The sequence below is a fragment of the Scophthalmus maximus genome, chromosome 1 (genome assembly GCF_022379125.1).
Source record: "Scophthalmus maximus strain ysfricsl-2021 chromosome 1, ASM2237912v1, whole genome shotgun sequence".
Taxonomy (NCBI): Eukaryota; Metazoa; Chordata; class Actinopteri; order Pleuronectiformes; family Scophthalmidae; genus Scophthalmus; species Scophthalmus maximus.
In genome coordinates, this window is record NC_061515.1 from 15,140,286 (window position 1) to 15,155,131 (window position 14,846).

General features: G+C 41.4%; 2 protein-coding genes across 8 annotated transcripts in view; both read left to right on the forward strand.

Moving 5' to 3' along the window:
* Positions 1-11,573, forward strand: part of arhgef1b (Rho guanine nucleotide exchange factor (GEF) 1b) — a 40,407-nt gene extending 28,834 nt beyond the window's left edge. For 3 of the 6 annotated variants that reach the window (XM_035647353.2, XM_035647192.2, XM_035647437.2), the window contains 19 exons: positions 65-76; positions 938-1,102; positions 1,958-2,148; positions 2,278-2,424; positions 2,745-2,827; positions 3,165-3,290; positions 3,384-3,498; positions 3,812-3,912; positions 4,084-4,158; positions 4,250-4,325; positions 5,043-5,210; positions 5,309-5,396; positions 5,492-5,599; positions 5,870-5,922; positions 6,031-6,174; positions 6,279-6,404; positions 7,228-7,427; positions 7,877-7,981; positions 8,582-11,573. In XM_035647353.2, the coding sequence (XP_035503246.2) occupies positions 65-76; positions 938-1,102; positions 1,958-2,148; positions 2,278-2,424; positions 2,745-2,827; positions 3,165-3,290; positions 3,384-3,498; positions 3,812-3,912; positions 4,084-4,158; positions 4,250-4,325; positions 5,043-5,210; positions 5,309-5,396; positions 5,492-5,599; positions 5,870-5,922; positions 6,031-6,174; positions 6,279-6,404; positions 7,228-7,427; positions 7,877-7,951 (2,053 nt within the window). In that variant the 3' untranslated portion in view covers positions 7,952-7,981; positions 8,582-11,573. The remainder of the gene's footprint in view (positions 1-64; positions 77-937; positions 1,103-1,957; positions 2,149-2,277; positions 2,425-2,744; positions 2,828-3,164; positions 3,291-3,383; positions 3,499-3,811; positions 3,913-4,083; positions 4,159-4,249; positions 4,326-5,042; positions 5,211-5,308; positions 5,397-5,491; positions 5,600-5,869; positions 5,923-6,030; positions 6,175-6,278; positions 6,405-7,227; positions 7,428-7,876; positions 7,982-8,581) is intronic. The other 3 variants (XM_035647109.2, XM_035647026.2, XM_035647268.2) reach the window with 3 other exon arrangements.
* A 349-nt stretch (positions 11,574-11,922) lies between these two features.
* On the forward strand, positions 11,923-14,707 carry cd79a (CD79a molecule, immunoglobulin-associated alpha). Of its 2 annotated transcripts, none has more exons than XM_035647549.2 (5): positions 11,923-12,082; positions 12,561-12,929; positions 13,490-13,605; positions 13,878-13,940; positions 14,043-14,707. In XM_035647549.2, exons 1-5 carry the CDS (start codon positions 12,043-12,045, stop codon positions 14,166-14,168), a joined length of 714 nt encoding a protein of 237 aa, XP_035503442.1. In that variant the 5' UTR covers positions 11,923-12,042; the 3' UTR covers positions 14,169-14,707. The 2 variants fall into 2 exon arrangements, with proteins under 2 accessions (XP_035503442.1, XP_035503531.1); XM_035647638.2 differs by having other exon boundaries at positions 12,561-12,890.
* Positions 14,708-14,846: the final 139 nt, after the last annotated feature.

Genomic DNA, 14,846 nt, shown 5'->3' on the forward strand with positions numbered 1-14,846 from the left:
CTCTGGCTTACAGTAGTTGTGCAAAGGTGGGTGTGTAACGCTGTGGTGTCCCATGTTTTTGCAGACGGAAGACAAGGTGGGTGTCAGCGCCTTGACAGAGTCATGGACATGCCTCAGGCCTTATACTGATCACATGTCACACAAACACTCATAACAACGCACTCCACATCCACACACACACACACACGCTGCATGGCTAAGTATTTTAACATGCTTGTGATGGAATTAGAATTAGAATCGATTGTTGAGACCAGATGGATTATTTGTTGTGGATGTGTTTATGCATGTTGTGTGAAGTTGGAGAAATATTGAGATAAACGACTGTTCAAGTTCCTTGACTAAAATCCTTTGGTGCACACAACACCGTTGTAGACTTGCTCCCAGTAAAGTGTTGGCATTCCAGTGCTACCACATCGACAGCAAATGGAGCATACTCCATATCATGCTCCATATACGTTTCATTGTCTAACTAATATATGCATGTCTGATCCCATGCATATTTGCCTGTCACTCATTTTTTAAATCTTTTGTTCATGTGCTTTTTTCCGTTTCCTTTAAAAAAAAAAAAAAACTTTTTGGGGGGAAAATCCTTTACTAATGTATTTATCCTCTTCTTTAATCTCATGATTAACATAAATGTCTCCCCTCATTGGCTGCATATGGCTTGGATACCTTCCTTTCTTCTGTTCTTCCCTGTTCCTCCCCCTATTTTGTGTTATTTTTATTCTTTCTGTGGCATCACTTTGTTTCCTCCTTTTGTTCCTGTTCTCTTTTCCCCCTTTTTGTCCTCTTATCTTTTATTTCTTATCCATCTGTCCTTTATTGCATTTCTTCCCTCCCACTCTTTCTATCCCAATTCCTCCTTCTCTCTATTCTGTCCCCATCCTTTCTCAACCCCCACACCCCCCCAATCCTCTCCCACCTTCCCTCCCTACAGTAGGAAAGTGGCCCGTAGCGAGAGTGCTCGCGTGGACCGGCACTCGTCTCATCGCCGTGGCACTTCCCGGGCCAAACAGTCCCGCTCCCGTAGTGATGTGGACCTCCAGCCGCCTTCTACCACGACAACATCACCTTCTCCGCTCACTCCCCAGCACCTCCATCCGTAAGATGGACGAACCGCCCTCTTTAAGCCTCTGGCTGGAGACGTGCAGACAGGATGCCAAAACCTTAGCGCCATCGCAGAATCAGTGCAGCAGTCCTGAAATTACCAGAAATTCGTTTAGATGAGAATATTGTCGATGAATCAGATTAACCTTGCTCATTCAGAACTAATATTCATATCATTTTAGAGGTGCATTCAAATTTGTGGCAGTTAATGCGGATGAGTGCAAATTGTTATTAAAGGGCACACATCAGTTGTCTGAAATGAATTAATGTGGCCGACCGATTTTTTTCAGGGTCGGACACTCAACTCTTCAGGGGAACGTTTATTGACTTTGGTCAGTGTTGACCATGTGGTAAACATGAAGTGCAAGGTTTACTTGCTGTTACTTGACTGTAAATGTCAGGACTCAGAGGGAAACATCTTTAAATCAAAAAAAGTGAAGGATATTGAGTAAGCCAACAGAGTTCATTCAGATATTTCATTACATTTGTCTCTGATTATCTTTTCTTTATTTTATTTTTTTTGGTTATATGTAAGGTGGTTTTTCTACTTTCCCATTTTAATCCTAGTGTTTACTCTGACATATGTTAAGCTGTATTTGACAAGTTTCACTTTGATTAAGCCTAAATCATTACTTGTTATTTGTCATTGTATGCATTCGGTACACACACTAGATGCACACTAGAAATACTAGAGAGCTCATCAACTAGATACCTGCTAAGTTGTCTAAAGGCATCTCTGGTGTACATTTAGAAATAGAACCAGTGCTATTGACTTGATGGCCACCTGGATCATACTTAACTTGTTGTCACCAATCTGAGCTAATTCTTTTCCTCTCCATTCGTTCTTCAGTGTCGAGGGACCAGTTTTTGTTCCTGAAGGGCCGGGCCTCTCCCCAACCAGCCCCTCCCCGCAGCTGGAGGAGGTGGAGCCACGCCTCCTGGAATTTGAGCATGACCCGCCCAACTGGAGGGACCTGGCCTCCCCCGAAGCTCTGCCCAGCCTCGGCAAGAAGGAGACCAAGAGACAGGAGGTCATCAACGGTGAGGAGAGGAGGGATGGAGTAGCACACGATGAGAAAAGCAAACACGTGTGCAGATAAAATGAGGATGTTTTTTTGAAGATCTTTCTGATTATTGCTCATAGTGCACCTGCTCTCTCTCCCCTCTCAGAGTTGTTTGCCACAGAGCATGCCCACGTGCGAATGCTGAGCGTCCTTCAGATGGTTTTCTCTAAGCCCTTGGAGAGAGAGGAGCTCCTGACCTCCACCGAACTTGCCGCCATCTTCCCCAACTTGGACGAGATCATTGACATGCACTGTGAGTGCTGCCGCAGAGAGGCCTATTGTGCCCTAAAGTCGGACACATGAAGTCTGCACTCACCCTCCACACGAGCAAACGTTTATGCGCTCAAAATCTCCACAAAGACGTGTGAAGCTGCTGTGATAAAGATAACTGCATATACCAGTCTATTTTAACAGCCTGTAACTGGTTGCAGTCAAGATTAAATAATACAGATTAACATTTGCATCATTGGCATTTCAGACAGAGTACAGTGTTCCAGTATAGGTGATTGTTGTATATAGAAGAGTTGCTTTAAAGTAAATTGTATATTTCTTTGTCTCTGGTTGTGAATCCAGATAACTTCTACGAGAACCTTAAGAAACTGCGTTTGGATGACAACTTCATAGTCAAATCCATCAGCACCACAGTACTCAACAGGGTGAGTCATCACAATTGTTCTCTTTCATATCGTCCTATTTCTCTTTTCTATCAATAAGTTTAAGGAAATAAAAAAACGCTTATAGACATGCCGGACAATTTCCTGAAATGTCCTGCCTCCTGCATGCTGTACCCAGATGCCAAAGAACTTCTCCTGGTGCATTCGTCATACGTGAAAGGCAAACTCTGGAAAATGTCCGGACCCAACTTTTCCAGACATTTTCCAGAGTTCATGTCTGAAAACATGATCTGTTCTGACAACTTAATCCAGCAGTAATTGTGTGTGTGTGTCTGTGTGTGTGTGTGTGTGTGTGTGCGTGCATGTGTGTGCATTCCAGTTTGGTGGTACAGAGGGGGATTGGTTCCAGAAACTGACAGCCCGGTTCTGCAGTCACCAGTCGTGGGCCTTGGTCCAGATTAAGAGCAGGCAAAAAAAAGAGCCACGCTTCAACTCCTTCATACAGGTAACACACAGATGCAAGACCGTAGATGAAGTTACATGAGTGGTCCCATACTTGTGTTCTCATTCTGACTCTATGTGTGTGTGTTAATCCCAGGAGGCAGAGAGTAAGCCCCAGTGCCGCAGGCTTCAACTCAAGGACATCATACCAATAGAGATGCAGAGACTGACCAAGTACCCGTTACTGCTGGAGAATATTGCAAAAAACACAGGTGTGTGTGTGTGTGTGTGTGAATATTGTGTGTATAATAATGTATGTACGGTAAAATCTTGCTGCAAAACACTGAACGTGAAAATTCCTTTTATATCTGGGTTTGCCAAAAAGACGATGATCTTCCTGCTGAAGAGTAAATGGCTTAGGTCAAAATGCAGAATATTACTATTATGCAAATTTAAATTGAAGAATATTTGCACCACTAACTTGTCCAAGATTCTTGTGCACACTTGTGATTCATGGCATTTGTCGGAGGCTCCGCCGGGAAAGCTGCGTTTTCCTCAACTCGTCTGTTTTCTGTCTTTCCACAGACGACCTGACGGAAAAGGAGAGGATCCAGCAGAGCGCAGAGTGCTGCCGAAAGATCCTCAACCATGTCAATGAGGAGGTCAAAGTGATGGAGAACCTATTGGTGAGAAACACACAATCCATCACTCGCCACACTGTTAGATAGTGATTGAGCACCAATTGGAGTCTAGTAAATTCATTTTGAGTCCTGAAGGTCTCTGGCTGTTAAAGCAGCTTATTCTCCAGAGCTGTGCTACCCATCCTCTGACCCCCTCATCTTCGTCTCTGTTCTCAGACTCTGAAGGACTACCAGCGTAGATTGGACACGTCAGGCCTCAAACCAAGTAACGAGCTTTATACTGAATACAAGGTCAGTTTCTTTCACTTGCACGTTGCAGATTTTTGCTGCCATTTCTGTTGCAAGCACGTTTCTCATTATTCTCGCCTCTTGTCTTCTCTAGAACGTCGACCTGACACAGAAGAAGATGCTTTATGAAGGTCCTCTGACCTGGAGAGTCACAAAAGAGAAAGGAATTGGTAAATACATGCTTGTGTGTAATACCTACATGCCAACAGAATGGCGTTATTTAATAAATTCACCTCCTTCCCTTTTATTCAAGAGTGTAGGTAAAAGATTGCCTTGAAAGAAACTAGGGCTGCAACTAACGATTATTTTCATAATTGATTAATCTGTCGATTCTTATTTTATAAATCTGAGAATTTTTACTTATTTTTCATAAAAACTACAACGATTAATCGATTATCAAATTAGTTGCCGATTAATTTAGCTGTGTATTACTAATCGATTAATCGATTAACAGCTTTAAAAGGAACCCCATTTACTGTGCCTTGACTTCATTTTTTAAAATCCATTTTATTTCATAACCTAAACCTCAACTCTACCTCAACTCTACTGCATGGGCAATTGGATGCTGTAGCTCGCTGCAGAGATAAGCAATTGCACTTACAGTAGATGGAGAAAAGGAAGTAAAACCCCTATCAATCACAAATTTAAAAAAAACTAAATTATATATTGAAATGGTAATAAATTCATCAAATATATTAACTAATAGAAATAAATTCTTAACAATATCTATCTACAGTAAGAAAGCCAGAAGCATAATAAATATCTATGAGGAAATTGAAAAGAAAATGGTGAATCAGTGTACCTTTCTCTCTCTCTCAATCTCTTTCCATCTTTTCCTTCCTGTCTTCTCCTCTGCCGTCCGTCTCGGTGCTGTGACCGTCTGTCAGAGGTGCAGTGTGTGCTGCTGGGGGACCTGCTGGTGCTGCTCCAGAGGCAGGACGACAAGATGGTCCTCAAATGCCAGAGTAAGAGTAACATCGCCGTGCAGGAGGGCAAGCAGATGCTGAGCCCCATCATCAAGCTAGACTCGGTCTTTCTCCGTGAGGTGGCCACAGGTGAGCGGCACGTCGCAGTAAATATTATGTGGGTCAGGTATCCTTTGTGAGATCAGTGTCAGTCAGCCTTGTTATGTTGTTTTTTTTTGATCTGTCAGATCGAAAGGCCTTCTACGTGATATTTACCTGGGACAGTGGCGCTCAGATCTACGAACTGGTGGCTCAGTCTGTTGGAGAGAGGAAAATGTGGGTGTCAAGGAGAAACGCAAAGACTTATCATGTTTGTTTCCGCGGGTAAATCACGGGATGAATCGTTATCTTACTTGTCTGTGCGTTTTCAGCTGGACTGATGTGATAAAGACAGCTGTGGACGATCTGAAGAAGAGCGGAGCACCCATGAGGTTGAATCTGCCTCCTGGAAGTGGAGGATGTCCCTCCAGTCCCTCCACGTACGTACGTGTGTGTGTGTGTGTGTGTGTGTGTGTGTGTGTGTGTGTGTGTGTGTGTGTGTGTGTGTGTGTGTGTGTGTGTGTGTGTGTGTGTGTGTGTGTGTGTGTGTGTGTGTGTGTGTGTGTGTGTGTGTGTGTGTGTGTGTGTGTGTGTGTGTGTGTGTGTGTGTGTGTTTACTCATCTGTTGAGCGAGCAAGATGTATTCGTCGACCGCCAAAGTTCACCCATCTCAGAATATCTCATTTCTTTTCTCATTTTCTCCTGGTCAGGCTGACTGCTCCTTTGAGCCCGACTGAGAATGGAGGCTTGAAAAGCAGCAGTGGTGAGGCCGCAGCGCTTTATCAGCCGGACACTTAATAAACAGTACAAATTTTTATCCAACTCATTTCTGATAGCTGTGTGCAAAGTTAAGCCTTGCGTCTGTCTGCAGATCAAGATAAGGACAGCCTGACAGATGACAAGTTGTCAGACCCCAGACACATGCTGATTGATTTCCTTTCTGACAAAGGCTTCGACTTGATAGGCCACTCCAACAGCGATCAGGAGAAGGTTGCTAACAGTGCTTTGGATGAAGGTGAATGAGTATCTTCCTTTTACTTTTATTTATAGACGATTTCTTTTTTTTATAACTTATATCTGTCCCTCTAATGAAATGCCTGCATCTGTCTCATCCATTAGTCATGTCGCTGAAAAGGCTATTGGTCGGCAGCATCAGTCTATCAGAGGACTCGCAACCTGATGAAGAAAACGGAGAGGACCAATCACAGAGCCCCAATCAAGAAATGGATAGCTGCCAATCAACAGGTTGGCTACTGTACTTTCCAAAGAACAGTTTGACAAGGTTATATTTGTTTCTGGCCAAGAGTTAGACAAGGAGACTGACATCATTACTGCTCTCATGCTAGTACTGTATGCTTGAATACTGTCCGAAGGAAAACGTGGTATAAATTGTTTTTTCGTCCATACACAAAAAAAAAAAGATTTATTGTGGATGATCTGATTATTTTGAGGTCATGAGTACAGTTCGTGGAAAAGATGTTGACCAAGAAATAATCTTGGTAAAATTGCAACTTTTTTATAGTTTTGAATTTTTCACAGATAAAACTTGTAAGGTATATCTGTCATGTTGAGTTGACCGTTGAGTTGAAGTTTTAGTTCAAGTGCCTGCTTGGAAGACAGAGCCGAGCGAGCTGTAGCTTCATATTCAACAGACAGACGTGATATCAACCTTCTCATCTTAAAGAAAGCAAATTACTATATTTCCCAAAACTGCTCCTTTAAATGTCATGTTTTACTTAGGTAGCTTTTGTTGACTGAGTCCAAATATTTCTGCAGTCCAGTGCTTCTTAAATGGAAAACTGAGCGTTGTGTTTTCTAATCTATCTGCATTTATTTCAAATCTAAAAGGATAATTTATCATGAATAGTTCACCGTTACATTCGCCATTACACTTATTTACTGTAACGTCAGAATCGGTTTTTCTCCTGTTTGTTCGACACTGTCTCATCATAAAATGACTACACAGAAAATTGAATCAATATTAATATTAGGACCTCACACTGTGACAAGGAAGTTTAAAAAAAATCGTGATTTTACTCTCCGTCACTGCTGATGCATTTAAATAAAGTCTCTCTGTGCGCAGAGGAAAGCCAGACAACAGACGGAGTAGCAGAAGAAGAGAACGACGGCAGTTGTGAAAAAGAAGGTGCGGGGACGAAGGGCGAGGACAAGAGGAGCATCAGCGCTCCCCTGGTGCTGTCCGAGGAGAGGATGGAGGAAGTATGCAGGAGGCTCCACAGTCTAGAGGAACGACTGAAGAGATTACAGGTGAGACGAGTTGAACAGAGAATATATAGAATATAAACCTGAGAGCGGGCAGTGCGACAGGGGCAGATAAAGATGAGAGGCACGACAAAAGATGGAAGATGGCTGCAAAGAGACGCGGTGTTGGGAGTCTGAGGATTTCACTGAAGACGACTCAAGTAAAGAGGAAGCTGTGTTATACTTGTGGACAAATGGGGCCAGAATGGCACCAAAGAGAAACTAGAGGTAGAAAACCATTTTACCACTGCTGTTATTGCTTGGTGGAAAATTGCGTTGTAAAATTGGACTTCTCTGAAAATGGCTATTATGTCCAGCGCTTGCAATGGCATGTGTCACAGAAGCAGCGAGGTAAACGAGGAGAGGATGTTAAGAGGAGGAGGTTGGTGTGTTTGTGTGTGTGTGTGCGTGTGTGTGTTCGTTCCTAGGTTGATATTGATTTTTGTGTGCTGCAGACTGTAGAAGAGAGGCACCACAGGCTGCAGGAGGCACTTTCCAAGTTCTCGCTGGAGGGAGGTAACTTCCAGTGAGTCACCATCACGCCACCTGCTGGCCACTAGGTGAGACTACTGGGTTTTTTTGCATCAGTTAAGCAAAGAAAAATTCTGATGAAATTGGTCATTAATCTATCCATGTAATTATAATATTCTTTTTTATTTTTAACCCCTACGAACTAAATTTAGACAAAATCTGACCATGAAAAGGAGAATTAAAGAGAAAAGAATCACTATAGATTAAACAAATATAATATACAGTATTACAACTAAAAAGTAGAAATTCATTAAACTAATTAAAAATTATGTTTAGTTATTTTAACTCTTTTTTTAATTTGGGGGGAATTTATTCTGGCCTGAAATTTGGATTTTAATGATTCTTATTTTCTTTTTATTATCTAAAAACATGCACAGGAGTTGGAAGGGTTTTATTTTTTTTTAACTTGTACCTTCAGACATTTTGTTAGGCAGCATGTGGCCCAAACAACCTCCATAAATAAAACAGGGCCGCTCATTATAAAAGAAGATGGAAATCCCATTTAGAGAAGTGAGGGCGGACATGCCTCCCTAATCCCAGTGGATATTAAAGCCTCGTCATCGTCACTCTTTTTAACATTGTGTAATTATATTACTTCTAATCTTCTCCTCGTCTTTTCCTTCCTTCAGATTTTTACTGGTGCTGGTTTGGAGTGTAAGAGTGACTTTCAAAGGCTTCCCTGGAAATTCCGAAAACATTCACGAGTCATGCCTCCCTGACCCTCGCTGCCTTATTTGTTTGTGCGACAGCTGTTTACAGCTGAGCAGGAAGTTTTCTGCCTGACAGAGGGGGGGGGGCTTCGTGCTCTGTGCAGTGGATCAATGGGAGGTGTATCCATGTAAATGTTTGTCTGTTTGTGTGCATGCTTGGTAGAGAGGTATACAAAGATAAAAAAAGAAAGAAAAGAAAAAGACATCCTACTTTTGAGTGGGAGGTTGTATTTGCAGATGGGGTGGCCTTAACAGACGCAATATTTTTGCTGTGAGAGATGCTCCCTAACCAAATATAGAGATTGCAATCTGCTGTAACACACATACGCACACCAAAGACATGCACGCTACAAAAACAATTTACATTGAGGCCAAAGGCAGATGTACAGTAATGGAGCTGTTTGGCAGGACCAGGAGAAAAGCCTTGAGGGCCGCTGTTGCGTTCGAAGATGTATTGAAATACTACTGCTGATTTATAGTGTTATTTCTAGTCTATGCCAAAGTACCACAAAGATGCACTTTTTTTTCTGATCAAAACAAATTGAAGCCACGTTGTTGTTATTTTTGCAGCTGGGCTTCATGTCGGTGGCCCTCACTATTGAGAAAATGCATGGTAGAAAGTGTGTGTATGTGTGTTACAAGGTTTTTTTTATCAAGGAAGTGCTTGATTGGAGGGTTCTTACTGCAATTGGGTCACATGCAAACAATTACACAATATGTAATCATGCTGTTAATAATGGAGACTTGTTTGTATGTACCGCTTTTATTTATTCTCCTGTCGGGTCAGTGCGTCACCTCACCTGAGAACAGCTGTTACAGCCCTGGGCCCCCAAAAAAATTAATAGACGGAGCAAAAACGTCTAAGAGAAGGGAGGAAACATAGGAAGGCAAACGGAGAATGTGTCGCAGAGAGTGAAGACGTCGGGATGGAGAGCGAGTTTACAGGTTGTTATTTGAAGCCGGCTTAGACGGTCATGAGAAGACGTGTAGAAAACGTGAGATTACAGTAGGATTTGCATTTAGTGTACTGAAGAAAAATGTTGACACACAGACACACTGAGGGCCCAGTGTTACGGAATTGTTCACATAGGTCGTTCAGGGCCAGTGTCCTTTCTATAAGATCATCTTCCCCAAAGATTCGGTCGCAGCTCCTGATCCAAAACACGGTCTTCAGGTGTGATTATAAATTGTATTTGGGGGGAAACAAATCAAATTTTCCCCTACTAGCAATATTTGTATAAGAGTTTAGCTCCATCTTTGTATATTTTATTTTCAGCCGTTGATTGTAATTATAATTCTGATGGTATCATTTCTAAGTACAGTGGCGTGACTGTGGCCATGCGCACAGGACCAAAGACGTTACACAGCACCGTTAGATCCTCATACAAGCTGTCATTTTCTTAATGACATGTTTCATATGTATATTAGCGTGTCACTTGATGGGGGAGCAGGAGTGGTGGCCTGCGTTCAGCAGCTGCTCTTCCTAGTCTGCTTAAACTCCAACTTGTGGCGACCAAATGTGTTGGTCGGTTTTCACTTCTCTGATGATTGTACAACAATAATGTCAGACTGCTCTAACTTTATGACCAAACTCAAACTGAATTCTTGCAAATGCTTCATTGAATTTTTTAATGGAAAGGTTTTCTTCAGCATCTGCCTCGGTCAGTCGGTGTGTGTAACCGTGTCCTGGATATGAACCTAAACACACTGGTCCTGCTCCAGCTGCAGAGAGAGGAGAGAGAGAGCAACAGGACGATGAAACCAGATGAAGACACAAAGGAAACCTTGAGGGTGTGGAGGAAGGAAGGAAGGACGACGACAGTCTCATTCCAATGTCACTCTTTCCAGTACTGTAATCATACAAATGATGGTGCCATTAGATGCTAAATCATATAAGTTTGGGTGTGAGCATCACTGCCAACTCCCATCGTGTCCTCCTTTTTGTTTGTATATAAATGTTATCTTGAAGGAGAAATTAGAAAAGTATTAATTGGATAAATCACTCACCCTATGCTTATTAGCGACATACACCTATTGATAACACGCTCACCTCTTTTGATAGCATGATCACCTTTTCCTACCACACTTTTTCCCATACGTTGTGTATTTCGTTTGATGTACTTAAACGGGTCGGGGAGGTTTTTGTTACTGTTTCCCCCCCCCCCCCCCCCCCCCATTGTTTTACAAAGCAGCTTTTGTAATTATATACTATGTATTTGGCTGTAATGGTGAGAGAGAGAGAGAGACGTCTTGTCTGTATCTTGTCTATGCATGAGCAAAGTTATGCAAATGTTGAAAACCATGGCAAATTGTTATTCACACTGTGCTAATTATGAGCGGGACACATTTAAAGAGATGATCTCATACCAGGGATGTTTGTTTGTATTTTTAAATTTTTTTTGTAACTTCGGCAAGTCAACCCCTTCTCTGGCTGAACGACCTCCACGGGCACTTCTCGCTCTCTCTCCTCCAGACGCGTCCCCCCTGTCTATTCTATATACAAATACCTAGATGTATAGAAAATTGTATTTATATATAGTAGTGCCTTGTTCTGACCCTCCAGCTGTTGGCTTCATAAAGGGCTCTCGGGTCTCAGCAATCACAGTCACCGATGTCCTGGTGCCATGTCTTCCGTGGACTGACCAAGTGACCAATTGGCATTGAGGGATCATCCCAGGATTCTGATTGGTTGTGCCCTGTATAGAAAAAGACTGCTTCTTGTCATGCAGGCATCTGCCAGTTTGCCCATCTATAAACAATGAATATGCAAGAACTATACTGTGTATTTGGGTTTTGATTTTTTTTTAAATATTATTGTGTAAGAGGCTCTTTAGTGATGTATACTTAAGGAAAAATTGTGGTACGTTTGTTTTTTAATTCTTAATGTTTTTAAATAAATTGGGGAAATAAATACCTGTTTTGTCGCTTTTATATCAGCAGGAGTCTGTCATCATCATAATAAATTCATGAGCTGTTAGTTGCATGGTAAAGAATCATTAAATATAACAATGTGGGTACATATAAAGACAGTGTTAAGATATAATTGTAGGATTCTCATGTTGATTTCTTAAACCATATCTTATACTTCTATAGCCTTTTAAAAATGTATATATAAAAAATATATCTTGGACAGATAAAAGACAAATATTTATCTTGGACAGAGATATATCCCTCACAAATGTATACTGCATATTTATGTATTTATATATGTAAATGTGGGATGGTCCAAATTCATTCATGTGTAAAACCTGATCGAGACAAAAACAGGAAACCAGTGTTTTATCACAGCAACAGTGAAGACGTGAACATCGTCCGTAGACTTTTCACCAAGGTTAATACAGACGTTTTTATTCTTAGATTGAACAAGTGTGAAAAGGAAAATGGCGATCGCAGCAATCTTGGTTCTGTGCAGCTTTGCAGGTATGTCATAAATTCATTTTCTCAAGACTTCAAAAATATTTAAAATAGTCCTGCTTGTGTGAAAGTGTTTATATTTGAATATATGCAATTATATGTTCAGTCAAATTGGATCTAACATGTCACTCACTGCCCTATATATATATATATATATATATATATATATATATATATATATATATTCTACATAACTTAAAGGTTTTTTTTTTTACATCAACTTTTTTGGGGGAGTTCTGCTCCAGTGAACCACATCTCCTGTCAGAGCAGATGGCTGTGCTCTCATGTTGCGTTTATTTTTGTCTTTTCATTTTTGCTTTGCTATGCTGCACATTTACAACTCATTTAATTGCATTGTGTTATTCAACTCTGAAGTCATTGAATGGAAATTGTGTTTGATGGGTTTTGCTGTGACAGAAGTCGTAATTAAGTTATATAAGAAATGTTGAGTCAAACGCCAATAATGAACACATTTCCTCCACAGTTATTACTCAGAGTGAGGTGACTCTGCAGGCGGACGTGCCCTATCTGAGAGTGTCCCTCTCTCACAGGGCTGTCCTGGAGTGCTGCTACAACACCAGTGGGAAGTCAGTGAAACACACCTGGGTCAAGAGTTTTAAAGTTGCCAAGGAAAGCTTCGGTCCGCTTGCTGTGAATTTTTCAGAACATGTTTTTGAGGGATTCAAAACTAAATCTGGGTGCAGCACCCTGACCCTTCGCTCAGTCCAGTTGAATGACACTGGGATGTACCAGTGCTGGCTGAACAGCAGTGACATCAGGCTCTTCTCTCATGGCACCTACCTGCAGGTCTTCAGTGAGTGTGTGCACGTCTGTGTGTCAGAGATGGAGTCAAGTGAGCTCTAAGCACCTAATAAACCATATATTTAGTTAATCTTATTCTATCTAAGAACTGTTTGCGGGGAAGCATCCTTCCTTTATCCTACTTTAAATAGCATCAAGATTAGATCAAGTTGTAATCGGGGCCTTTATATCGCAGAGTTTACCACTCCACTGCACCATAATCTCATTAAACACAGATGGCAGATGTTGAAATATGAAACAGCAGCAACTGGGGATTATGTGTGAGATAACCTGCTTTGGTTCACAGGACTCAGTACTATCGATTGTTTATTAATCTGTTTTAAGTGTCACGTGTCAGACTGTGGTCCTTACACTAAATAGTACAATTATATAACATAACAATCAGTCTTGCCTGATTATTTTTATATTCTTCTTTTATAACCTACTATTAAATTAATTTTAAATTATTCTTGATACTCTTTTTTTTTCATGCTCCAGCTCTCTATTTCAAATGTGTACTCTCACTTGCGACAAAAAACAATCCTGGTGCTCGTATTTGAATTAAGACACAACTGTTGTTCAGTTAGTTTCACCGTGTCTGTTTGCCTTCAGAGCCGCTGGAGAAGACGCTAAATCTCAGTGAGAGCACCAAAAACAAGATCCTGACAGCGGAGGGAGTTTTGCTGTTGCTGTGTGTGCTACTGCCGTCTACCACCCTTCTCTGCAAGGTCAGAAGGTCGCATTTTAATATGACTGATCTGTCAACTGCCCTTGACCTGTAGCATTGACCGTCATACTGTAATGGATCATTTCCAACATTTCTCAATAATTGTCTTCCCATATTCCTCATGTGAGGACACCAGAGACGATTAAAAATTCTTAGACCGCTCCAACTTTGATACGTTTCTTGAACTGATTTTTCATTTGGTTGTCTGCTTTTCCTTTCCTCGTTTGAAATTTGTACCATCATTTACCAACTTCTGTCCACCCCCCTCCACAGTCAAAGAAACTACACGAACTAGAGAAAAAGAAAGCGAGGAAGGAAGAGGACAACATATATCAGGTGAACTGAGCCATTCGAGAAATACTACAGTGGAAGTAATTTTGCTGGAAACAGGAAACAGTGTTTTTAATTTCCATCCTACCTGTCTCATACACCATGCAGGGGCTTAATCTGGACGATTGTTGCTCCACATATGATAAGATCGAACGGTCCAAGGCACACGGCCCATACCAGGATGTGTGCAACACCATGGAGGACGAAGAGGAGATCCAGCTGGAGCAACCTTGAAGGAAAAGAGAGCGTGATAGAGAAGAGGAAGGAAGAAAGGGAATATGTTGAAACTATTTTGAGAGCTCAAGTTCAAGCATGACATTCTTTATCACGCATATTGAACGTTCTGGTTTTTTTATACATTGCCTGCAGATAGACTTTTAGCATCAAACAACATAACATTTAATCAGCTTCATTCACTCGAAATGTAAAGTTAATGTTAATGTTAATAAACAGAGACAAGAGTTGCTAATGTAAGATTTTCATGTAGCACATGACCTTCCGCAGCAGATGGAGTTGTCCAAAGTCAGAGTATGAGGCGACAAGTCAGTCAGTGGGCAACTTTTGCAAATGTGATGGTTTCGAAAGCTCCAGAGCACATTTGTGATATTTTTTGCTATCAATTCCTGTAATGTTCATTAAAAAGATGATAGACCCAGTACAAAGTCGTTATATCGCTCTTGCATTTTACTCATGACTTCTTGGTGTGACACAATATATATTTGCTTTTTGCCATTCCTGTCAGTGCTCAAAGAATAAAATTGTATTTTATTAAAGGTTTTACTCCTGTGATCTGTGCTCAACGGACTCATAATGTCACTTTTCCTTTACGGACTTGCGATACAAAGGCAACAGGGCGGGGCTCGTCGACAGTGGCGAGGGGTTGTGATTGGCTTACCATTCGGTGACGCAGGC

Excerpts from the sequence above, each read along its gene's own strand:
- cd79a (XM_035647549.2), top strand. The coding sequence starts at position 12,043 with ATGGCGATCGCAGCAATCTTGGTTCTGTGCAGCTTTGCAG. Across the intron at positions 12,083-12,560 it reads GGTTCTGTGCAGCTTTGCAG|TTATTACTCAGAGTGAGGTG; the intron begins GTATGTCATAAA and ends TTTCCTCCACAG. Across the intron at positions 13,606-13,877 it reads CTACCACCCTTCTCTGCAAG|TCAAAGAAACTACACGAACT; the intron begins GTCAGAAGGTCG and ends CCCCCTCCACAG.